This window comes from Bombus terrestris, chromosome 5 (assembly GCF_910591885.1).
Source record: "Bombus terrestris chromosome 5, iyBomTerr1.2, whole genome shotgun sequence".
Lineage (NCBI taxonomy): Eukaryota > Metazoa > Arthropoda > Insecta > Hymenoptera > Apidae > Bombus > Bombus terrestris.
The window spans coordinates 9,114,862-9,141,036 of NC_063273.1; the positions used below are offsets into that span (position 1 = coordinate 9,114,862).

General features: G+C 40.2%; 1 protein-coding gene and 1 long non-coding RNA gene across 5 annotated transcripts in view; one reads left to right on the forward strand and one right to left on the reverse strand.

The window, feature by feature from the left end:
* The window catches only part of LOC100643801 (protein grainyhead), a 161,890-nt gene that overhangs the window by 25,118 nt on the left and 110,597 nt on the right, over positions 1 to 26,175 (reverse strand). For all 4 annotated transcript variants that reach the window (XM_020862973.2, XM_012308451.3, XM_048405852.1 and 1 more), the window contains exons 4-5: positions 25,124 to 25,549; positions 1,681 to 2,041 (exon numbers count right to left, since the gene is read on the reverse strand). In XM_020862973.2, coding sequence (XP_020718632.2) covers positions 1,681 to 2,041; positions 25,124 to 25,549 — 787 coding nt within the window. The remainder of the gene's footprint in view (positions 1 to 1,680; positions 2,042 to 25,123; positions 25,550 to 26,175) is intronic.
* Positions 1 to 26,175, forward strand: part of LOC125385119 — a 196,303-nt gene that overhangs the window by 13,227 nt on the left and 156,901 nt on the right. The gene's annotated exons all lie outside the window — the stretch shown is intronic.

Consider the following 26,175-nt stretch of genomic DNA (forward strand, 5'->3'; position numbering starts at 1 on the left):
CAGGATTATCGGAGTAAAAATGACTGATACGACATTTTTCATAGAAATTTTGTTAACTTGAAAATCATAGGAAATAATTGAACTCTCAGAGTTTGAAATATTCTTTTAACGATCGTCAAATTCGCGAACGCAAACACGTTTATTGAATATCTGAAATAGGTCGTAAACTGAATAATATTGCGAAATTTTTAAAACAATTTAGTTGATATGTTTAATTAGTTACTATTAATTTATTAAATAGGTATTACTATTAGCTAAAAATAGTTATAACTGGACGAGATTGTTATTCTGGATTTCCATAGGAATATAGTATGGTATAGGGTATTTGTCTCTCGATTGCGCGGTCTAATATTCAGAATTTTTATCGAGATCGAATTAGATAGCGTCAAGTATGTTTGTTATAACAGAGTCGGGATAATGACGCTTATTTGTATCGGAATCAACGAGGCTAGTGTCTTGCGTTTATATCTAGATCAGGGTAGGCAGTGTTGGGTCTTTTCTTTATTGCTTTTAATGTGCGTCATGTATTTTAATCGCAATGGAGCGAAGTCGGATTTGATGGAGTTCAGACTGGATAGTGTCGCGTATGTTTATTAGGACAGGTAGTGTGTGGAGCATGTTTTCTAAGAGCGGACTGGAATCCTGAAAGTTATTAACACGCATTTTCCAGCTGACTGTCGATAATCTTTGTGGGATTTAGACTCGTTTCGTTGCCAGGCCTGTGCATGTAATTAGGAGAGACTGATGAAGGCAACATGATATTTTCGTTGATTGGCCGTCATTGACATCAAGCCTTTTAATATTATAATTTAATGCCTGTACTTGTTTAAAAATTTCCCCCATCATATAGATTGGAAATAATATTTTATTTGACAACTAACTTATAAAGCTTTTACCTGCTAGCGTATCGCTATATATATTTTTACTACTACAGTGATCTTGCAGAAAATTTATGGCAAACTTAACTCTCCTGTGACTGTTGAATTTTTACAAACAAGATTTGTTTCAACAAACAAGGAAATTTCGAACATTTTACAAAAATATTTATTATGAAACGATACTAAGAAAGAAAGATTTTTTCATATTTTCTTCAAATTTAATGACTCTATTTGTATTCTGCTTCTTTAGCTGCATAAATATTCGTAGTATAATAATTTTCACGATTTCACCTTAATTTAATACAGCAGCATTAGATTTTCTATTTCCCCTCACCTAAATACATCTGTCTTTGCATCTTAAAAACAAACCTAAACATCAATCTGAGAATTTGCTATTATTCCAAACACAGAGATAGAGAGACTCTCGATCTTTTGAAGTCAATTTTTATTAAGTATTTATTTTAGATTCATTAGTCTTCCTAATATTAAATATTATCATCACAACACAAAGATCAACCATCTCTCTTATGAAGCACTGACTATGCAGAAAGGCAATAACTGAAAAAATATGTGAAATCAGTTTTCCTGTATCTTTGAATACTTCCAAATAATTTACCAAAGTACTTTAATGTAAAATTGCAGCAATTAATTGTTTCTTTGACACTGTCTTTTTTTCCATATTTTCTCCATATTATGAAAAATTCACGCTTCTATGCTATTGTGTGACAAAACAAAATAAGAAGAAAAGAAAGGAAATTAAATATAGAAAATATCATGGTTACAAATTGCTCGATGGTCTCACCTGTAGTTGATGTTGATGATGATGGTACATTCCTGGTGGCGTGGGACTGTCCGGCTGAGCCTGTTTGTGCCTTTTGCTGGACTGTTGTGCCCCTCTCGACGAGCTCAAGTCCTCGGGCTCCCTTTTGACTCCGGTGATGCCGGTGCTCGAGGAACCGTCGTGTCTGAGGGACTGCGGGCTAAGCGGAAGCGGAAGGCCACCCTGTAGACTCTGGCCAGGACTGTGGGACGGCTGGTTGTACTGATGGAGGAAGTGGTGTAGTTCCCCTCCTCCGGCGCCTTCGCCGCCTTCCATGCGATTCGTCGAACCGGAACCGGAGCCAGGCGCCTCCTGCACTAGCAGCTTCTGGCCCATCACACCCCTTCAACAGTCCGTGGAGAATCGACCTTTAACTGCGGTTCCCTTTACAGCTCAACATTATCAATTCGGGATCGATCGACTATGCGGTAAGTGCGCATGGCGAATCGGGTCGCCAACGAAATGTTTCCTCGCTCTTTGCACTTTGCTTGTAATGCTTTGTGAGATTTATCGGCTCTTATAGAAAAACACGTGGAACATAGCAGGAGAAAAATACGTTAAATCTTAGTTAGTATTTTCGATCTTGACGAAAAAGTGTAAGTAAGTTGTAAAATTCAATCTTATTAAGAAGAAGATTAAGAACTGTTTGTAATTAAATATGCATTTTCTCTACTTTCTCTCGATGCAATTTCATGCCTAACGTCCTTCCTTTCAACAGCTAACGCAAACATCAGAAAATCAAGAAAAATGGACTTGTCGTTTTTTCCTCTTGCGACATATAATCACGTAATTACTATTAAACAAGAATTAATGCAACCATAATATTTCATCCTTTGATTGTCCCGAGCAATTTATTATCGATACAGAACCAATTAAGAGAAGGAGCTCGGAGTTTATTTTCCAATTTATAAAGATAGTTTCGTTATAGCTTTAACTGCCCACTCTTCATTATATCAAGTTACATTTGCCGAAGAATTCCGAGCAACAAGTTCAGAATCGATTATGCAGATGTCGCAAGAAAAAGATCTAATTACGAGACGACTTAAAAGATCGTATCGCTTTCGTTGTCAGCGATATTAAAACAGGGTTTAACTTTGTTGCGATGCAAACGATGCTAGATGACGCTATTTTATTAAACGCGCTCGTCGATAGCTTGATTACAGAGAATTTCTTCTTTTTTCTGTTTTTCTTCGGAAAGATAGATTTTAACGTTTCACTGATATGATAATGGCAGGTTTCCCCGGAGGGGGCGGTGGGGGCTGGAGGATCATTTCTTTCCCTTTTTTCCTCTACTAAATCGATTGCATTTGAAACGTTCGCGCTGAATCTTTATGCCCCGAGGGAAGTTATAATAATGTTAATACGGTATTAGCTAACGAGCAGAGCGATTTATTGTACGGCAGCGTGTTTCACGACGAAGATAAGCTAAAGTAGGATCGACAGCGCCGATGACTGCGGTACATTTGTCATTTCCCGCGTCTCAATGACGATATCATCGGACATCGTGCGACGCTCGTGCGTATATAAAGTATAATTAATTCATAGATTTTCAAGGTCCGTCACGGCGAATAAATGCGTAATGTGTCTCATCAATAACAGCTGTGGCACAGCTGTTTCGCAACGTTGACTTTTCTCAGTAAAAACCAGGTAAAGACGAATAAATATCGATAGTTTCCAATCATTACTAAATATAAACGATAAGCATCGGCGCGTTCCTTTCTATCGACTATCGATTATGCATAGATCCATTGCTTTAAAGAACTAACAATGTTGTTTGAACAATCACGTGTTTCTACACGACAAGTTACTTAGATTGAAGTTTGTGTATATACAAGTCGAGTTTACTGATTTCAAGTAATGGATATTTGAAATAGCGTTGGAAACGAGGAGAAAGATTCGCTTTTCATTAAAATCCAAAGGGCATTCGCTTTTATAAATAATTCTAATGTGTAGTAAATGTAAATAAATGTAAATAAATAATAATAATGTGTAGTTCACATTGTAAATCGTGTGTTATACCTACATCGTACGTAACATTGTAAAATGTATCTCAAGCTTCAGTGATACTTGAAGAAACCGTAATACTTGAAGTCAAATAATAGTAAAATCAGGTTAAACAATTTGAAAGAACAGCAATTTGAACGAACATTTCGAATCAAGTAAAGAACAGATTCAAATCGTCCGATGAAGAGATTTCATGTTGCTGATTTGACTGTCGACTGATTTGAACGAGTCTTAAGAACAATGGAGAAATGCTATCGAAGCTTCTTCTAGCGAAGTCAATCTGCCGATATAAACATCGTCTCTACTAACTACTGAACACGTTCCGTGGTCCATGAAAATATTCAAGTTCGCTTCTACGTCTAATTATCATAAATCTTCGACATCCGAATTTTGCATAAGAAAGCTACTGTACATAAATAACGAATCGTATGTCAGCGATTCTTCCTGGTATGTACCAGAAGAGGTTCTCGTTTCCAGAAGCCGGGGGCTCTGGGAACGGGAAGAGAAGCGCGTCGCCTTCGGCACGAGGATCGTAGCGAGTCGCGTCGCATCTGCCGAACCATCGGCAATAAAATTTTCTGGGCGCGGAAACGCGATTCGCCGAACGGTCGTACAGGGAGAGAGAATCGAGAGGATCGCGGGCCGACATTATGCGAAGTAGTTAACATGTTATATTTAGCATGATAATACGTATCCACAATACGGGGGACCCTTATAAACTGCCAACGCTCTCGGTGCATACGACAGCCTCCTTCCCTTTCTTTCTCTTTCTTGCACTTTCATGTTCTTTCTCTCTTAGTTTGCTCGCGCATTCTTTTTTTTCCTTCCTTCCCTTTTCTTCCCTTTTCTTCCTTCCCTGCTCTCGTCCTTGCCCGACGTGTCGTGGCAACCTCCGCCAGGTTCACCGGTCTCTCTGGCCTCCTTCATTTCATCTCTTTCTATTAAACGAACGAAGACAGGCCGCGTGTCTCTGCCGTTCTCTTTTCTACTGCGCTGAACATCGCCACTGAGGTACCTACCCTACGGTCAGATGCTCCCGTACAATGGCTCTTTTTTTACACTTGATACCTGATCTCACTCGTCTAACCCTCTCTTCTCTGCTCTTTTCTCTCCGTCTCTCTTCTCCCCCTCTGTACACGCCGTGCTTTCTGTCTACCGCCTTTCTGGCATCGTCTGGTCTACTCTCGAGGCGAGAAAGAGCGAACAACGGAATAAGAGAGAAAGGTTGTTCGCTGAAAGCGAGGAAAAGGGTGACACCGGAGGTAAGAGAGAAGGAAAGAGTCGTATAGGAAAGTAGAGAAGGATGGCGGGACGCGACACGTCGTCGCCCTCGGCACACTTGTGCCTGAAGAAGTGCGGATTGGAACGACGATGGAAAAACGGCCGGTGAAAGCCAGAGGAGTACCGCGCGCTCTCTGTTGTCCTTTCCGTGCTGGAAAGCTGTTGCTCGTCTCATAACCGGAGGCGACGACGGCACGGCCTCATGAATTCGGCTTACATGAAATGGATCCAAGCCCGTTCGTCGTTGCGTCGAGACGCGCATTCGTTCCACGCCTCGTACTCTTAATGCCGCGCCGTGGTAATGCGATGCTAATCCCTGATGTAGGATCGCTGAGATTCATGGAGATCGCGAATCCGCCCGGGGAACCTTACGCGTACCGATGCTCTCAGTTTAAGTCCGCTCTCTTTTGAATATTTTGGGTGCACATATTATGGGGTGATGCTCTGACATCAGCGAGGATCGACGAGGACACGTGTGCTTTTTTCGGATGAATCGTTGACGTGTTAATCCTTGGATGCTTCGGGCAATGCTGCTGGATTTTTGGGACAATTTTTGTTGATGGGTATTGCAGCTAACGCATTTCTTAATTTATGATATTATTATAATTTTCCAGCTAAGGGTGGGTTGTAGGATTTACCGGATTATGCGACTTTAACGTATCGTTTAGGAATTATAAGGCCACGGTTCACGAATTTTTGAGGAAATTTTATTTTGCTACAAGCATCGCACTTTTTAATTATACGATATATATATATATATATATATATTCGATAGCTTCAGAGAACGTTTGTGGATTTTTGTGGAGTATAAGATACTTTCTAGCATATAACACTAGATATATGTTTAATTTTGTCGAAGGTGTTAAATGTTGGAGAGAAGAAGCATTTAACCCGCGAAGTTATGACGATGAGGCTTGAAACAAATTCGAAAACGGATACAGGAATTACAAAATAGAATTGAACGTAGAAATTATGAGATAGAAGCGAGTGTAGAAATCGCAAGAGTAACTGCATTTCGAAGCAAAGATTGTTCGATTTGAAAAAGGAAAATGTCGATACCTCGACGCTCGTATGCAGTAAAAGTCCGAGGTGATTCGCAAGCTGGCTACGGTTGAATCAAACGTCAGAACGTGCCAATTTCCTCCTTTCCATTTCAATAATTTATAAAACGTCGTAGTCGTAAAATCCTATGATGCCTGAAATCAAGGACTGATCGAGACGATCCGTTATAACGCAACTAGTAATTGCGTTGTAGTTGCGTCAATTCCTGTTAGGAATTCGCGTGACGACCAATATCTTCCATTTCTTGTGCAATGTTTTACAAATTCTCACGCTCGAGTTCTTTTTCGTAACCCACATATGTCTAATTTTTTGTTTTTTTACGATATTTTTTTATCTACCTATACTTACTGTGAGCTTCTATTATTCTAACTTGTCTCTTAACTCTATTCTCTTTCGTATCTTAACGAAACAATATGTAAATTTCACTAAACGTGACATTTGGAAGTCACAGTAATTAATTTCATAAATTAAAGAGCACCAAAAGGCGATAATATTATAAACTCTATCTTTTGAGTACTTTTTCAAATTCAGATCATCTTCTTGCGATAAACGAATGCACGAAAGTGAGCCATTTGTTTCTCGAGAAATAAACATTAATTCTGTACTTATGTAATGAAATTAAAATGTCAACGAAAAGCGTAGTTGTTCGATTTGATTTCTGACAGGCTGGTATGTTTCAAAATACCTGCCAAAATTGTTGTCCACGAAAGTGTTAAAACATGACGTAAGATCGTGGTATAGTTTTGTCACGAAAGAGTCGCAAATCACGGTGAGGAATCGAGAAGAGAAGAAATCGACGCCGTGGCACAGTTTAATCACCTCCTATGCGGTAATTCTCAAGCCGGTTTCCACGAATTCATGAATTCGCGGCTGTTTCCCCGTACACGGACGAGCAAATTATTCCACGTAACGTTACACGACCGCGCCGTTTTTGCCGCGTCGCCACGCAACTTGCGTACCGTTTGCGTTCGTACGCGCAAAAGAGGCAATTATGCGCTTACGGTGCAGCATTATCGACGACAAGACAGACGTACCATGCGAGCTTCGAGGTCGCCAGGTCGCTGGAGGGTCACCGTCTGCTCACAGACGCGTATACGCGTGTACTGGAGTGTATATGCTCGTCATTCTAACGAGTGACACGGTATTAAGCACGCGGTTCCGGGAAAACGGAGTGAAAACCTCCAAGATTCTAGAATTTTCATTCAACTATACACATACATTCAATTCACATAAGTAATTATTCGTAATCAACCACTATTTTAATCTTTTTGTTGCTATTTAAAGCAATATTCTCACGATCGATCGAATATGTATGTCTCTATGCTCTTCCGACAATCAAGCTAGCAAAATTTTATCTTTAAATTTACGACTTTTTTTTGAACCACAGTTCACAAATCTTCTACTCTCTATTATAATATATTGTATAATATATCGATTCTTCAAGAGTTACACTTTCTCTAAACAATCTCTTTTAATCACGTATTTAAATTTCCCTAAATGAACGCACAAAATCAAAGTAACAGAATCTATAAGGATCCGTAAATTAACCAATCCTATTTAAAGTAATCCACGGATCCTCACGTCAACGTTCTTTTCTCTCGATCAAACTATTTCTGAAACTACTCTCTATAGTATAGATAACATGGACATCCAATTACTAACCGTATTTAATCGTTCAGAAACTCTGCAGTCAATTTCTGTTAATTAATTACAAAGCTCCTCGTCAACGCCGAAAATCCAAAAAGCTTCGACAAACCCTATCGGAACCTGCAAAAGTTCTTTAATCCTGCAAAACAGTAACCAATCCTATTTAAACAGATCTTAGATCTTTACATCAACGTTCTTCTCTCTCGAGCAGACTACTCCTGAAACCACTTTCTATAGAATAGATAATATAGACGTCCAATTATTAGCTACATTTGGTCCTTCAAAAAATCACGCTCTCCAAACAATCACTTCTAACCAGTTACAAAGTCGATCCCCTTATCGATGTCGAAAATTCAAAAGAATCCCAACAAATTTCATCTAACTAACAAGGCGTGTCTATTCCTAACAGTCGTAGAATGAGCAGGTCGGTCAGAAAGGGTCGGACGATAGCGTGCACGCGTGTTTGTATCCCGAACGAGCTTGCGGTACAAGGCAGGGCCCGGTTCGGAACCGGAATCGTCGTTCCTGAAACCGGAAATCGGGCGTATCGGAAGGGAGCGTGCTTGGTCTGAGACCTGCCGCGGTCGAACTCGAAAGACAGGTCTCGCTACTGCGTGGCGCTCTACTGTCTGCTCGGGTCATTCGTTTTGATTATTATTGTCAGGACCAGCCGGTTCCACCTTCTTTCTTCTTTTCCTCCTATCTTTTCTTTTTTTTACCTCCGCTTTTTCCAACGTGACGCAAGCAAAACGAACGAAGACACACGCGGGGCTTTTTACCTTGGCGGGCACGCACGCACGCACGCACGCACGTCACCTGTGCGCGCAGCACGCGCCACCCGTGTATGTGGTCCGCATATGTACGCGAGTTCTTCGACGTTCAGCCGCGTCGGCGAATTTAAATGCGACCAACGTGGACGAGGCCTGGCTTCTGCCACTTCTTTCATCGCATCGCGCCTCGTCCAGCTTCCCTTCGCGCGCACGCCCTTTCTCCTACGTGAATTGTTCGGTTCCCGGAAGAGTTTTCAGTTTGGGCGAGCTTGGTATGGTGAACACGCGGCGGTAGAACGTTTGGAGATCTTCATCTTGCTTGTAAAGCAGATTGCTCTGCTTTCTTCGAGCGTATAGCACAGTTATTTTATCGGTAATTGCGTCTGGTTATCTCAGATTGCGTAATTACGGTTTGCGATTTGCGTATGGTTCGACTCTTCTTGTATTTCTTTATCTGATCTGGATTGTATTGGTTTGTGCAAGATGAAGAGAAATTCTGTTTTTCGGAAGACTTCTATAACTTCTATCTATATTATTGGTCTGTCATTGGAACAGACTTTGCTCTCTATCGAATTGTCTTGTAGTTCTATGAGATTCTTTTTATCGGACGAAGAGTTATCGATTCACGGCAGTTGGAAAGAAATCCTATGTAACTGGAATGAATATTTTTTCCCATTGTTAGACTGTCTTCTGTCTCAAAAGGTTGCAATGGTTCACGAGAGACCGACTTTTGTAAAGTATATGAACTTTTGAGAAACTTTGAGGGAATTCGGTATGTCGGGCACGTGTCGCTTTCCAGGATCTTGATTTTGATGCGAATCTTTTTCATAACGTTCCATAGGACGTTGATCTTAATGCCGCGTTTCTGAACTATGTTTATAATGTTAAAATCCCGCGTGTAGATCCCTAGAAGCGTTTCCCTGTTCTTGGAAGAAGGCGAAGTTTGATATGTCGGGCATGCCTAGATCGTGATCTCTACATGCGTGACTTCTGCTCCGTTCCCCTTTTTTGGAACTTTGTGGGGATGGTAACGATCGAACGACGAATCAAATTACTTAACCTACCATAATTCACTTCCCTAAAACGAAAACGAAAAAAAAAAAAAAAAGAAAGAAGATAGGATACTTTGGATAATAAATAAAATTAAGCGCAAATATTCTTATGACTGGGGCGGGGATTTTTATGCAATTATGGGATATTTGAAAGTGCAGATGCGTGTAATATGCAAACATGTATAAAATGTTCAAAATATACGATAACGATACTTGTCGTGATATCTAACTGGTGAAACTTCTCATCTAAGTTTCATTTCTCTAATTACATTTATAAAAATATAAATTTCAATAAATATCCTGAGTCTATTTATTACAAATGTCGAATGTTAGATGTTATAGTATATTAACACTAGGATCGCGAAACGTCAAGAATCCATATTTTTAGCTGCTTGTCCGCGGAGATCAGTCGGACGACCGCGAAAACTTGTCTCGGTCTAGGAACTCGGGGAATCGGACTTAGGGATCGTGAGGTCAAAAGCGCACTTGACACATCGTCGAGGTTGTCTCGATCTCGTAGAACCGTACAGCACGATACGGTCGAGTTTTCGCAGGGGTAGTTGCCTCGCGATTCGACCCCGGTCGCAAGAAACCGGACTTTCCGTTGCGAAACAGGAAGACGTGTTAACCTCGAAAATGAGCCTGAGAACCGGAATCATTCTGTAGGTTTGCGGTTTTTGTTTTACAAGGAAGAATTAATGACCATATAGCGAAAGAAATAACGCTGCTTTTCTCCACTTAAAACTCTGGCTCTGAATTGTAGAAAATAATAACATTATTCAATTGCATGGCGTGGATATAACTCGACTTTTTATTTCGAGGAATAGGAACTTCTAAACTTGTTTGCATAAAAGAAATGTTGCTGTAAAATTAATTTGCATATAAGCCTCTCAGAAGCCAGTTCCCGACAAACAGATAACTTGCTTCCATAAGTTCATTTATCGCAAGAAAATAACACAATTAATACATGGAGACGAATTTCTGAGATTTACTATTTTATATCATAATTCTACAAACACATATGTTTTTTCAGACTTTACAACATTGCAAGGTAAAGATATCGACGATGGCAGCATCGAGTAAGTTCCTGAAACATATATTTCCGTATCAAACTATGTATTAAAAAATCAGATTCAATAATTCTAATTAACCGATTACGAAGACGATTACAGGGAAATATCAATCAAGCAACCAAACCGATTCTATTTCATCAGCCTGTTTACCCTATTCTTCCAGGAGCAAGGACGTTCACCTCGATTGAGCTTTCGGTTCAACGGAACTCCCATATCTCTTGGATCTCACGTCTTATCGTAACAGCCTTTCTCGTCGGCGAGGTCTTCTTTATCCAGCTCCTCCCGCGGTTACGCCGTGGCCGGTGCAATTCCTCTAGGACCCATAAAACCCAACCTAGTCCGGTTTCTAGCGTTCAAAAGCGGCGACGTTGACGTTTGTATAGGAAGGAAAACGCGATGAATCGCGCGACGAACGAAGCGCGCTCGCAAGAAGGTAAAAGCGAGCGCGGGTGTGTATGCTGGTCGGGCAAGAAAAGAAGGAGGAAACGTTTACGGCGTTTTGTGATCATAAATTCAAATAAAGGGGAACTCGCTCGCGTTACGTGTCGGGCATAAAGCACCGGTAGACAGCGAAAACGGGCCATGCCACTCGTCCCGCGGCCGATTCTCGTTCCTCGGGCCCGTTTCGTTTTACGACGTGACACGAGGCCCTCGTCAAGTGGGTCAGAGGCCATCCTTGTAGTAGGCACGCCAGGTTCCTCGTAGTCGACAGATCTCCGCGTAACGATAAAACGGACAACGAGACGCGTAATAAGGAGTTAAGACCGCGCTACACGTCTTTCGTGAGGATCCTTGGAAGGGATAACTTCGTACTCCTCAGAGTTCCATGTTTCCTAGGTTTTTACTACGTTTCTTTAGTATTCTTTGCGGTGATCCTAAGCTGATCCTTCTGTTGTTCTTTTCCATTGGGTTCTTTAGGTTTTTTTTACCATCCTACTTTGTGGCGAATCCGAGTTTGAGTATTTTTGCATTCTTTTTCATCGCGCTTTTTAGGTCGCTAATAATTTTTCCAACGTTCTTTCTCGTGGTCAGTTCAAGTTCGTATTTTTGCGTTGCTTTTCATCGTTTTCTAAGGTTGTTAACTTTTTTAGCATTCTTCCTTCCGGTGCGCCTAAGTTCGCATTTTTCTGTCCCTTTTCATTGCCCTTTTTAAGTTGTTACCAATTCCATAGCCAATTCAAATTCTTTGTAGGCAGTCCAAGTTTATATGTTTATTTTGTGATTGTGTTTTCTAGATCTTTGCTATATACTTTAGTATTCTTCTTTGTAACGATCCTCAGTTTAATACTCTCGCATTTCCTTTTCGCGGCAATCTTCAACTCATTCAGGTTGGAAGATTTAGCTCTTTTTGCTTCTTAAATCAGATTCATGCATCTTGTTACATGCATCAAATCTTCCCTGTACATCACAGTTTCGTTCGTTTCCTTAAAGCCTTGATTTCTTAGTCATCCTCGACCTTCGTATCAGCCTTTCGCTTCTTATCGCTCTTTCAGAATTTCTGTAATCATCCAACGATAAGCACAAGTCAATAAGACGTGCGTATATACTCTACTTATACCGGAAGAGCAAAATTCCAGGCCGTTTCTTAAGCACTTAAAAATTCACTCAAGTTCCGCTCCATTTCATTTTGAATCTCTAAAACATTTCATTACACCTCATTTGTGACTTTTGAGATAACGAAGCTAATTGCCTATTCCGCTTCTCGGTGACCTGTCGTCGCTGAATCGGTAATTATTCAAGAAAGTTCCACAGTCACGAAAAACGTGGACCACTTTCGAAGATGACGCACGACCAAGTGTAATAACCACCTTCGCCGGTGAATGATTCATGCGCTACTGAAAATAGAAGCTACGCAAGAATCGTGTACGAAAGGATTCGTTTTCTACAAGATCCTCGGGCAATGATAACCGGCCAGTGTAATAAAAAGCGACACCGCGGTCGGTCATTTCGAATGCTCGCCGCCCGTCTTTGTCAAAAGTCGACCTTTTAATGACTTTTTATAACGCGGTTGTGCTTCGACTTCTTTCACACGGTCGCGGGATAATAAAACAGGTCCTGTTTTAACGCGCTCGTGATGCACATTTTAAAGGCTGGTTAAATGGCGAAATATTTCTAATTAGGCAATAAAGGAACGTAGAGGGGATGGATTCTACATATTTAGTAAATTTGTGGATCTTTTTATCTCCTTAAATTTTTTTCTACGGTATTGTACACGATTGTAATCGCGCCGTTACATTTTTTATTCAAACATTAAGTTAACGTCGTGATTTTTAATTCCGCGTTTAAACGAACGAAATTTTCTTTTGAAATGTAAGGAACAGTGGAATACGCGGACGAATTAATAAGAATAATATCCTTTAATGAAAATGCTTTTCAGGAAGTTCTTTAATGAAACGTTATCGCGTCGACTTTAATTCGTAAATTACCAGGTAAATATAGTCGACGATAACTCGGAATAACTGCAATTTTCTGATTCTCGGGCAAGAAACTTGCTCGAGTATCGCGTTTGCATCGAATGATAAAAGGAGAAATGAAATTTCTATCAGTCATACTATTCTCGATCTGTTGGATTGTTGAATTTGAAGAGCAAGAAAATAGAAGGAAAGAGAGAAACGAAAGAGTGGAAACAGGTTCTGGAAAGTGATGGAGGATTGATCAATTCGAACGGATACAACGTTATTATCGCCAATGACAGGAAACGCAAGCACAGCGAAATGAAATCCACCGCGAGCGAGCGAGCGATCGGTTCGAATTCCATTTCACAACGCGTAATGCATCCCTTGTTACTATGTAAGTCGGAGATGTAATGATACGCTATCGCGTGTCGAGGAGAAAGAACCGACAAAAACTCAACGACACCCGGCCGGATTGCGGGAAACGATTAAGTAGTGTCGCCGAACGCGAGCAACAATATCGACGCCGATACTTCAGACGCTAATCCTTGGAAATATGAACTTTCCATCGTTAATTGCGTAACGTAACTGAAAGAAACTCTTCACGGTGCATTTCGTGTTGTACGATCAGTTACGTCAGATGAATCTTGGGTGAACGTTACCAGGTAAATCGAATGAAAGTTTCGGTAAATTAATTGTTTGTCGCTAAAGTAAAATCCTTAGGGCGAATTCGAACAGAGATTAGAAGAATCATGCTATTTATGGGACGAATAACTCCGTTGGTTACGCTACTTTAATAATCCGATTAAGCTGAAATTCTACCCTTCGATCTTCACAAAATTGAGTTCAACCTTCCTCTTCAACATCACTGGATGAATCACTTGAAACTTAACTCTGACCTCTTCAATTTTTTTTTCACAATTTATTATTTTTCAAAATTTATCTTAGAATTCGCAGTTATTTATGTTACCTTTTTATTGTAAATAAATATACAGGAATAAGCAATTTGTTTGCTGAAGTATTGGATGCTCGATGACTAGGGAAACTGCGTTATTTGAGGGACGAGCGAATAATCTCGGGAAATTTCGATCGTCGACGAATGTAAGGAAGTATTTGCTGGTTTCCTTAGCTTCGTCGTTCGAGTGTCGCGTATCGCGGTTGTCACTCACGGCTAGGGGCGTTTAGATTAAAACGGTGATGTTCCTGGACCGGCTTTACGGCGGCGGCTTGCTGTGAAACCGTATGCCGGCGTTGCAACCCCGTGGCGCGCCATAAGTGACCTGACTCGAGCGTAACAGCCCTCCCTACTCGACATTATCTCGCGAGAAGCTCACTGGGATCGCGAGCCGAGCTTTTGTCGTCTGGCAAAATCTTTCCCGCCGCTTAATGGCACCGTCCCGCGTCAGGGATAATAATAATTTTGCGTCGTTAAGGGCAACGCGCTTCGTGCCTCCGTCTGCGCGTATCCTCGCGCGATACTGCGCCAGATGAAGATAGACGTTCGTGTATCTATCCAATTATTCGACACTTTTACTTTCCATAAGAATAAATATAGATGTATTATGCCTCTATCATATCTCGTAAAAATACGTGAGTTTCGTGGTTGTATTTTTTTCGTATTGCATTGTATTTATTTCAGCCTGTATTCTGGAAATTGGACTTGGTTTCACGTGGTTTATAAACATGAAACAAAGGTAAAGTTTGACACTCGAACTGTGGATAGTTAACACGAAGCTATTTCTACCAAAGCCAGTCGCCAGTCAAAATGATTGGTCTTTAAAAAATATATAATGGAATATTTTTATATTTATTGATTTATTGGTTTCTTACAGAAGAAATTCCATGTTATGTAGTACATTTTTAGTATTATTAATCCATCTGGGATCATCGTCCCTAAACAAAGGTTGACACATTTATAAAATTGTAGAACCAGTCATTTCGACTGGTGTGGTATTCATCAGTGTTAGCATCTAGCGATCTATCGATCGATCCGGAATTTTCCTGATAACTGATATCGTCGTATCGAATGATACGTAGTAAAAATTTAAAAAACGAGTGGGAAGTTGTACAAAACGAGGAAACTGGTTAATTGGGATTCGATAAACAGATTGTGGGACCCTTTTGCACTTTGACAAGTACCAGTCATTCTAACTGGAATTGGTATAAGTAGCCTTGATATAAAATTATTTTCAGTTTGAATACATAAAAAAACAAAATAAAATTCATTATATTACTCTTTTAGTTATCGTTGCGAAAGTCATTACATCTTGGCGGGAAAAAATATAACATAAAGTGGGGATTTTAAAATAAAATTGTAAAACCAGACAGTTTGACTGGTGTGGTAGTTCTAGTGTTAATTGACAGATAACTAGAATAGTATAAAAATATATCGATTCTTTGGTTACCTCCTCCCTTCGTCTTTATTTTATCTTAATATAAACATTCTCTTTATTACATTTCTTTTGTTCATTCGTTAACTTCTTCGTCCTTTCCATTGTCTATTTATCTTTCTTTTACTTATACTTTATTTTGCAATAATTGTACTCTTCTTTACGCTTGCCTTCTGTTTCTATTCCTTTCCGTTTCTATTTTTCCCCTTTTCTTATTTTCTTCCTTCTTCCTATTCTCTCCTGCAACCAGCTTAGTGTCACCATATTTCCATCTTCATAGAGGATTTTCTCGACGCTCGAATGACCACGGTTGTCATTAACGGTCAGATTAGGCACTTCTATGCAAATCTATATTTTTGTGAAACTTCAAATTGCGAAGACATAAATGGAAAAATAGCATTCTTTAAAATTAAATATATTAAATCACATTATTATAGTTGTAAATATGTTATAAATATAATGCTAATTTATTACAATCGTGAATTCTTTGAACGCTAATGTGCTTCCAGAGGAGCGAAAGAAAACGTTGAATAGCAAATAAATTAATTCCTCTCAATGAAATTCGTTCTTTGCTGTTCAATCGACATTCAACTTTCAACTATTCATAAACAATAAAGCCGTGTCCAAGTTATATCCTTCCTTTAAATCGAAATAACCGGGTGGATGAAATAAACAGCGATGAATCTCCCATCTACTTTCTCACACTTTCCTGCCTTCTTTTTTTACTCGATTCTAAAGTTTAATAGAAGAACATTCCTCGCGCAAGAGATCAGCGCGACGAAAATAAAACTCGCAGAAACTCGTGTGTAAAATACTACGGCTCGCGTCGTGCAGCTGCGTCGATGTCTTTAACGTCGTAAATTCCGCAGTGTTATCACGCTGCTCGTACGAAAATGTACCGTGGTTGACTTTCACATTTCAGCCACGCCAATTCCTAGTCTCGATCGTCGTCGTATCAACCTGGAAAATTTATTGTTTCACTGAAATCGAGTCTTGTCTCTAGCGTAAATTTCGTCATTCTTCTATCGCATCTAACTCGTACCAAAGAAAACAAAAGAAGAAGAAAAAAAATGACAAGAAAAAGAAATCTTTTAAGCCACGAACCTGCATCGAGATCGACCGTTTCGCGTGTTCGCGATCTTTCAGAAAACTTCCTTGAGAAATTTACAGAATCATAGATCGGGACAGCGATAATTTCCGACGTAATTTCCATAGATTTATTCTCGAGTATCGTGGCATGTATCCTTGGTTCGAACTTAGGGAAATGTTCGATTAATACAAAATCCATACGTTCACTGGATTCAAATGTACTTTAAAGCCGCGTCTTAGGGATTGCGCAAGTATATACAAAACTCTCGACTGTCGTTAGCACCGTCACGGGATGCTTTACAAACTTTGCACAGGCCTAAGGAGGCCCATAGAATGCGTGAATTTATCGCGGTTTTCTCGAAGATATCGCCGAGGGAAGATCCGCGAGGACCGAGCGTAATTATGGTCATTTATGAACGTAACTCTCCTTTCGTTCGGTTGACGTTAAAGCCGGGGATTAAGAAACTCTTCGGGAAGAAGAAAAGTTGCAGCACAGGCGGCGGGGAAAGCAAACGGATAAGATTCCGTGTCGCTGGAATCTAATATTGACGCGAATGTAAAAATAGGAAACTTGCTGCAGTTCAATTTTGGAGAAAGAGTTTTGAAATGCTGAGAAGAAATCTTTGAAATCGCGCGAGCGTTGTAAGATCTTTATTCTTGATAATAATATTTGGTCGATTACGCTGGTCATCGCTGCGCTCCTCTTCTTGAATCTTTTTACAGAAACTCACAAATTTCGAAGCTCGATAGTGTCGATTAGAATCGAAGGATAAGTAAGACGATTGAAATCGACACACCGTGCGCGTCAATAACTGAGAACGAAGTCGTTATTCAAAGATTAAATCGATACAACCAGTAGAAAAATGGCGAAATCGAACTCCGATTGCTAATAAAGAGAGAATTATTGCGTACAAATGAAACAACTCAACACCTTCCTCCTATCGTTCTCAGGCTCGCCGTAACACAAATTTCAAAATTCAATCTCCCTAAACAACCTTAGAAGCCTCGGAAAAGTACTTCAAACGACCGCAAGCAAAATAGTACTTCTTCTTCCATGATTTTGCACTTCGTAGATTAAAGGCAGATAATTTAAATTTTAATATGTTCTACACCAAAGAGACCATCGTAGAAGCTATTAGACTTATCCATGGTTATTGGAGGAAATGATATTGGAGGATGATTTTCTCGGGGGTTAGGTATCGCTCGCTAATAGTCAGGATATACGCTCGAACCACGAGCGCAAGGTCTGGGTTAAGCATATACCGTTGTCATACCTTCAAGCGGAGGTATTTCGTTCGAGAGTACAAATGCCACACCGTTAAAATCGTACATCATCGCGAAGACACACGGAGAAAAACGTCTGGACAGGATTCTTTCGCTACCGTAAGACAAATCATTCGGCTGTCGCCGGAATTTTCATCGATTTGTTGGGAGAAAGTGCGATTAATTGAGTTTCTTATAACGATCTTTCGTTTTTCTTCGAATTTCTTGTTCGAGTTCCTTCGCGATTCAGCGAGGCTTTTTAACTTCTCTGATGTTCTTAGTCGCTGCGAAAAAACGCCATTTCTCGAGCGTTTCAAAGTGTGAGAATCTCGCTCTTCGCGGAGCTAGTCTTGCTGAAACTTTGCTTCTAGAAGGTATCGCAGAATTTTATATATCGAAATTTATTCTCGTACAATTGTTCAATTCTCGGTATTTTAATCGTTTGTGATTTGTGTCACGTTCATAGTCATAGTTACGTATATCTATTTATTTTCATCGTTATAATCGTAGCTACTCACGATCGAAGTGCACGCGCAAAGTACAGTGGCTACGAAATAGAATTTGCACACGTCGAAACGTTTTTTTTTCATTTTCGCGGTATACAATTTTTGTAATTGCTCGAGAGCAACGAAACTTAACATGCATACGATCAGACTCGATTATTCAGAATGATAAATACGACGATGTCCAAATTACTATCTGAAGCCATCGTAAATTTACAAGCTACTTTGTTTAGTTAAATTGCAAAGTGACAAGTTCTGAATCGGTAACAATAATTCCATCGCTAAAACCAACAACCAGACGATCGTTCAAACGTCAGTGTCTTGCAACCCCGTGCCATCTCCCAGAAGAAGAATCACGGAAAAAAACTACTTCAAACCGAAATCGACGCGGTATTACGAAGCTCATCGAAGAGGAAACGACTCTGGTAGCGTCTCCCATGAAGAAGTCCCTCGACAAACTCGCGACACAATGAAATTGGATTAGGCTGCCGTTACCGTGGCTCTCGCGCGTCCTCCCTTTCCCGTGCAGTTTTAACGATCCACCGGCGTACAAATTGTCGAGATGGTATCGGGACGCCGCGGGTCCCCGCGGGAGCCATCGGGCGAAAGAGATAGAAACGACGCGATGGAGGCTGGTCGTGGAGATAGCGGAGCAGATAGAATCGGTGGGACGAGGACGCAGCCAACCGAACAGACGAAGAGAGGAGAACCTGGCGAAGATGCGAGGGAAGATTAGGGCGGCATCTCCCCACGGGGTGGTAACACGGAACGACTCTCTGCTCTGATCTCGATGCCACTGTAGCCTTCTCTCGTCTCTTTGCTCTCGTTTCTCTTTGCTCACGTCTCGTCTCGTTGCATTCGTCGCCCTTGGCCAGCGTTCCCCTCCTTGTTCGATCCGTACGTTAAGGATTCTCAACAGTAAATTACAAAATATGCTAAGCGGCCGATATAAATCAAAAGTTGGCAAGGGTATGTATATACATATATATATACCGAGACGAACGAAGGAAAAGGAAGGAGAGAGGGGTTTACTCTTAGCCGTTTCTCGATTCCACGGGGATAGGGGCGCTCTCGATCGGCTGGCTGCTACCAGCCAGATCCAAAATAAAGAGAGGAGGGAGCCCCGTGTTACGAATCCAACCAGACGCTCTCTCACGGGACAAGAGAACAGCATGAGAGTTTGCAAACCGAGCAAATGGACCGGAAGGCCTCGTTGGAGGGCGTCGATACAAATATAGGCTGCGAACTCTTCTTCTAAGGTTCGTTGATTTATCCTTTGATATAGTGGTGTATCTATTATGAAATTCGAATTGGCGATTTGTTTACGTATACAGGCGGGGTTTCGCGGACCATTTGCTTCATTTTCTACGTCTTGTTCAAGCCGATAACGAGATTTACTACAACCTGTAAAGCGAATAACGCAGGTGAATTACGCTAACCGACTAAAATTTATAGACTTTCGTTAATATTTTACATGGAAGATGTTGCCTGCGCTCGTAATATATTCGATACTTGTCGAGCTTTCAGAACCTACAAGAGCTCTGGAGATTTTCAAAGCCAACCAGGACTTTAAAGAAACTGAAAAGATTTTAAGATTCCATCGTCAAGTATGGTATACTGTAAACAGTACAGCGGTTGTTTGTTGGCTTTTGTGTCGGGGAGAACGCTTGGAGATTTATGGCGAGTGGCTGGGTCGTCACGGAGGTCGATTTCGTAGCGTTCCACCGGGTGAATCTGCGATTTTAAACTGTGATTAAACAGAGTGCGGTTACATTTGATTCGGGAGCGTGCGATGCAGTTCGGCAGCGTGATCGATGCAAGAAGATCGTTCTGCTCGAGCGACGCCTCGTGCCGATCTTCCACTGTTTGCCACTGTTAGCCAAACTCCACTCTCCGGCCGAACGTAATTACCAGCGGACAGTGAAAAACGCGTTATCGATTCGCTAGCGCCTGCTCAACTTTTCCTTTTTTTTTCTTTACCGCGCACCCGTTGATTATTCATTTCGTCGCTTCTGCAATTTGTTTTTTGCTCCGGTTTACGAGGTTTTACGGACTGATTTTGGCGAATTTCTTAACGTTTGTGCAAGTTTATGTCTCGTAATTGTGATCGTTGTTTGACTTGGTTGGTGTATTTTTCTATCGTGAAGAAGTAAAGGCAGTAAGTAATTAACGAAGATGTTTCAAGTGTTGGAAATTGTAAATATTCTTCGAATCCGTGAAATGAACGGTACATTGAAGTCAGGAATGTTTTCAGTAATGAATTAAGCGTGTTACTTTAGCTGTTCATCGGCGTAACTATGTTTACATGAGAGAGGAACATAAATGAAATTTATTGATCGATTAGGCTTGATAAATTTAACGTTCGACCTGGCAGTGCCTCTTTTTACCTGGCAACGAAATTGGTCTTTTATGCAGAATTTCTTTTTTCTTAGACTCCTTGTTCTTTATGTGTTTCGATGATATCGCGGACATCTTTAAAAGGCGATTTCTACCATTAATAAGAATCGAAGAAAAGGAACAATAATTTCGTGAAACAAAGACATACGTTTAGCTTTATTTTATTTGCTATAGCTATAGTAGCTAAATTTAACTCCACATAAATACAAAATCGACTTCGTAAATTTAGTGCTGCACGAAAACCTCTAGAAACGGACGTCGCTATGCAAACATTAATTTTAATCGTTACCGAGAATTGGAAAAAAGACAAAGAATAATTATCCCAAAGAAGAAAGATACACGAACAGCTTCGTAAATTTAATTCCACGAAGATCGACGATCAACTTCGCAAATTTGATTCCGCACAAAAACACGTAGAAAAATTTCCGCGTAAAATCCATCGATTTCTATAATTGATACAAGAATCGAAAACAGAACAAGGACGTCGTGATTAAATTTATCTGCAATATCCCAAAAATATATAATCAGCTTCGTAAATTTCACTCTTTGAAAGAATATTTTTTAAGCACCATCGAGTAGCATTAGCACTAAAGAACCAAGAGAAACTGTCTAGTATCTAACTTCCTGCAAGCTTTCAGTTTTCAAGCATACCGACGAATATCGTGTCCAGGCGCAATAAATTTCGCGTAATAGCGCAATAAACCTTCACAATAAATCTATTTCTCTTATGGAGAAAATCTATCTGGCGGCACGTCGACAGGCACATCGTCGTCTGTCATTAATCTCGATTCTCAACATCGAAGAAGGAGCAAGGAAAGAATGAAGAAATAAAGATAAAAAATAACGAAATCCCCTGAACCAGTGAAAAGAAGAAGAAGAAGAAGAAGAAGTAGAAGATGAAGAAGAAGAAGAAGAAGAAGGAAAAGAAGGTTCCTTCTTGATTCATGACGAATTTACATTTTCACGAAGAGAATTCTCGAGCGTGTCCGAAGCGTGTACGATTGTTCCACATAGTCCGTGGTCGCGATAAATTATGCTACCCGCAAGCATTCAATTATGCACGCGAGACTATTAATCGAGATACGGGGAAACGTGGATGTTAATAAAGCGTCGTGCCGCGTTGAAAGTGTTTTCAGCGACGTTTACACGCCGGCTATCTGGCGATCTACGCTAATCGAGTTCTCTTCCGATGCAACTAGTCGTCACGCACGCGTTTACGGAACCACCAACCCTTTGACCCGCGCTTTACACGCTCTACCAACGTGTTGCTTTGTCCGAACAACGTTTAGGCTTTCACTGATACTTTCTTTTCTCTGCTTTTTTCTTTTTTTTTTACATATGCTGGATGTCTAAGAATATTCAAATTTTTACGAAAGATTTGAATTAAAGAGATGTTAGCAAGCGCATTAAACAGTTTCTATGTAACGCATTGGTCGTTAGGTTGCTCGTGTGTTACGGGACTTTTATTAATTTTAAACGTGTTACAAACTTCAATGAGATACGTTTATGATAAAATATTCAGTATAACTTAGTTCTCCTTGTAATACGCGTGGTTAATAAATATCAACATTATTTTCCAATTATAATATACAGAATAAATGACTCATGTACCTCGTAGACAATAACGTAGATTTTCCTCTTACGACTGTTAGGAATATCTTTACTCGAACTGCTAATAATTAATCAAGTGTATGATGACAGAATGCAAGAAATCATTAGGTTGTAACATAAAGTCATCCAGTTTCTATGTATGTTGCGTTCTTCGTATGTATGTTGCAACAGATATAAGAACAGAATAGATTTATGTTACGATGCAATATTTTATTCAAAACTCGCATGGTCTGTGACGATACGTAGCACGGAATAAAATTATCTATGCTGATATTCGCCAAACACGCTAAACAATTCAATGTCGCTATAAAAGTACAAAAGTACTACAATAGGAGTTATATAGTTTTTCGAAAACGGACGATACCAATAATCAAGCGAATGATTCTACGATCATCTTCGCAAGGCGAATCGCAGTGCTCATCCGAAATATATATAAGACAGACTTTACATCGTGGTACTCTCCCGCTAAGAGAACTCCAAAAATGATGACAAACGACGCTGGGAAAAAGCAGCGCGGCAAAAATCGAGTTCGTCGATTTAATCGCTGGGGCACACGGACATCCATTCTCAAGAGACATTTCGATCAACGTCGGTCATCTGGCGCTCGGTAAAAAGCATCGCGACGAAGAGGTCGCGGAATAATTCACAAAAACGCGTCTTAAGCAAAGCAAAAAATAGATTCGTCAAAGTTTACTCGACCACCGGCGACGTCTTTTCTTTCCTATATGCGACCGTAGTTGAAAGAAACACGAGGTAGAAGGCAGAAGATGACGATGCTATGGAGATTCCTATAATACGTTATTCAATTGCTGGCAATCGCGCGCATATACAGGGTGTCTATCAATAATCACTCAGATATCCGTTATTACACTACGCTGCCATATAATTAGCAGTACGCGAAGAAGATCTTTCTTGTTGCTTTCCGTACAGAATCTGATAAATCGGGCTGCGGATATTATGTAAGTTCGTATTTATATAAAAGTAATGGAAAAGAATGGAACGTAGGTAGAAAGTTGCTTTATCTATTAAATATTATAACAAGCGCTGTACTTTTAATGCCTTACATAATTTTACATATGTATATTGCTTGTAGATTATGTTTAACGTAGAATATGTATATACATCGTCATTGTCCTGTAGGTATTCATAAACTTGCGTGAGATATAAATGTGCAAAAATGAACAACTGCACATAGATAATACGTAGATATCTACGATATTCGAAGTAGAATATCAGTTATGGTTGTCACTAGATAAAACAAATATCACTTAGAGTTTTATTTCTGTAATTGTATTCGTAGAAAATATAAGCCCGCATAAAGATCTGCTATCTAATCGCGATATTCCACGTGTGGAAACAACGAAGGAGGATTTTTTCAATTATACGAAACTTCGATTATTTGAATTCGCATTGATCAAACTTTCGCAGTTATCGATAGACACCCTGTATGCAATGTTTCCACGCACGTGAATCACGGGGAAGGCGTTGCGGGATAACTGTGGAAAGCGGTGATTTTTATCTTTGTGCACGGCTTAAGACGCAGATACTAATATGCCATGGGTTCAACGGCGAGGCACAACACGTCATTCCGCATTAGCAATGCAATCGCGCGATAATGTATAGTTCCAATGGCCGCTGCTGTCCCGGAGCGAATGCGTTTCGGTATTTTTTCTCATTTGAAAAAGGGAGAGAATCTTACGTTCGGTAATTGCTTTTTGCAATGAACAGTGCGAGCAGCTGGCGTTTTCGGTACAATTATAAGAGATTGTAAAGGCGCGGCTGCAAACAGGGAAATAGGTTTTTTTTCGTTCGCGGCCTTAAGATTCGTGTTCTTGAAAAATTAATTATTCGATTGGAGCCTTGGAAATTTTTGTTCTTCGACAGGCTGGGTGTGGCTCGAATGATCTACTGTGGATTGTGAATATGTAGGAGACGGTTGAGAACTTGGTTATTTAAAGTTATAATGCATGTTTTTCATTATAAAATCAGTCGGTTCAGAAGAATGACGCGAGCGAGATGTTTACGTAGGAAATATTTAAATCCTTCTTTGAATCTTTAATTTCGCAACGATGAAGATTTCTCGCAATCAGAATCGATTCTTAGAATCTAAAAATTTATTTCTAAACAAACAACGATATACGTATACGTGTCTTTTAATCTTATCGACTTTATTAAGATGTAATCTGTAAAAAAATTGTACGTTATTCGTATATTTCGGTACTGGAATTAAGACATTTCCAGAAAATGAAGTTGGGTAGATTGGTTCGTAGCGTCGTTAATCAGGCATTCAATTCAATACATCTTACTCGTATCGAGATATTAGATCTTTCGAGCTCAGATTGCTAGCGAGGCAACAAGTATTTTCCTCACCCTGCCAGTTTATCACTCAGACAAAAGCTATTTAACCCTCTATAACGTTATGTGACTGGCGAGATATCGTATTTCATCGGTACACGATTATATTAGCATCGAATGATTTATTTGTAGTACTGCTGTTCACCAGATCTCAAGCTAATCTCTTAACGCCTCGATTATAAATACAATTATGAGAACGAAACAGAATTGAATTTTCCTAGTTGTATTTATATTAAATCTCCTGCTGTTATTAATTCAAAATTAATATATCAATATAGTAATTTTCTTTATCTTAATAGATTTCTCTTTACGAAAATTTCTAAGCAAATAGAATTCTGAGTCGCGAAAACTCATATTTTCCTTATTCATATTATATATTCTTCATGGAAACATAATACGATTGCAAATTTTTCACCGACAGTATACGTGTCACACGAGATGTTAAGTAATCAGTTACGCTTTTTTCTCGTTGCTATAAAAAATTACAGTTACAGAGAATTAAATCTAAATTTATGAGCAATAAAATCAGACTCACGTGGACCAGAGTTCATGAGTGGGTGGTAGTTTGACGTCCGCGGTGCTCTTCTCTGGGATCTTGTAGTACTCGTAGACGTACGAAGCTGCTGGATCATCGCCGTGGCTCGCGACGGCCGATACTTGGTGCTGCTGTTGGAGATTGAGCATCGCCGCGGTCGCTACCGAGAGCGGATGCTCGCAGTAGGTCCGCCAGTCGCCCTCCATACCCTGCACCTGCACCTGCACGGCAGCAACCCTCTTGTGTACTTCTGGATCGGCGCCCTCGGCGCCGCTCTGCAGGGACTGCGCCGCCTGCGCTGCCGCTTCTTCCGCCCCCAGCTCTTCCTCTTCCTCTGTGTCACGCTGCCCGGCCACGTAGCCCGATTGCTGTTGCTGGGAATTCTCGTCTACACCGCTCGTGTCCTCCTCGCCGCGGCTTCGTCGTCTGTAAATCCAAAAGTTTGTTTCTTTCTAAAAATTTCGCTCGATGGTAATATGGAACATTTATACATAGAAAGTAAGTCTTTCGGATAAACGAAATATAGAATGAAGTTTGAATTTGTTTTATGGGCTTTCCACGTAAATGTTACGTTCGATAGCTCATCCGTATCAATGATAAATCATATAAACTTTTATTAGATATTCAAGTCGTTAGAGTTTTCGATAGACTTCCTCGTTGTGTTATTATGAGAAGATTGGTCCGCTTGATGATCGAGTAAAATACGAATTGTACAAATTACCAATATTAATAATGTTTCATAATAAAACGAGCTCTTACAGAAGACGACTGATCGTGCTTTTCGACGTCGATTATAAAAACTATGCAACAACAGAAGCCTGTCATTAACCTCAATTCATTAACGCCATTAGCTAGTAAATTATCGTGCGAAAGGTTCGAACCTCGATTACAATCCTACAAACACACACGATCGTTTTCTTCGTCCAGCATAGTTCAACGTTAAAGTACCTTTTCCTCGACATCGCAAGCGTCTACATTTTCCACCATCCATGCGAATACCTTTCGCTCGAACATTTCCGCGTGTCTCCAGTACGTTCAGAAACGTTTGATGG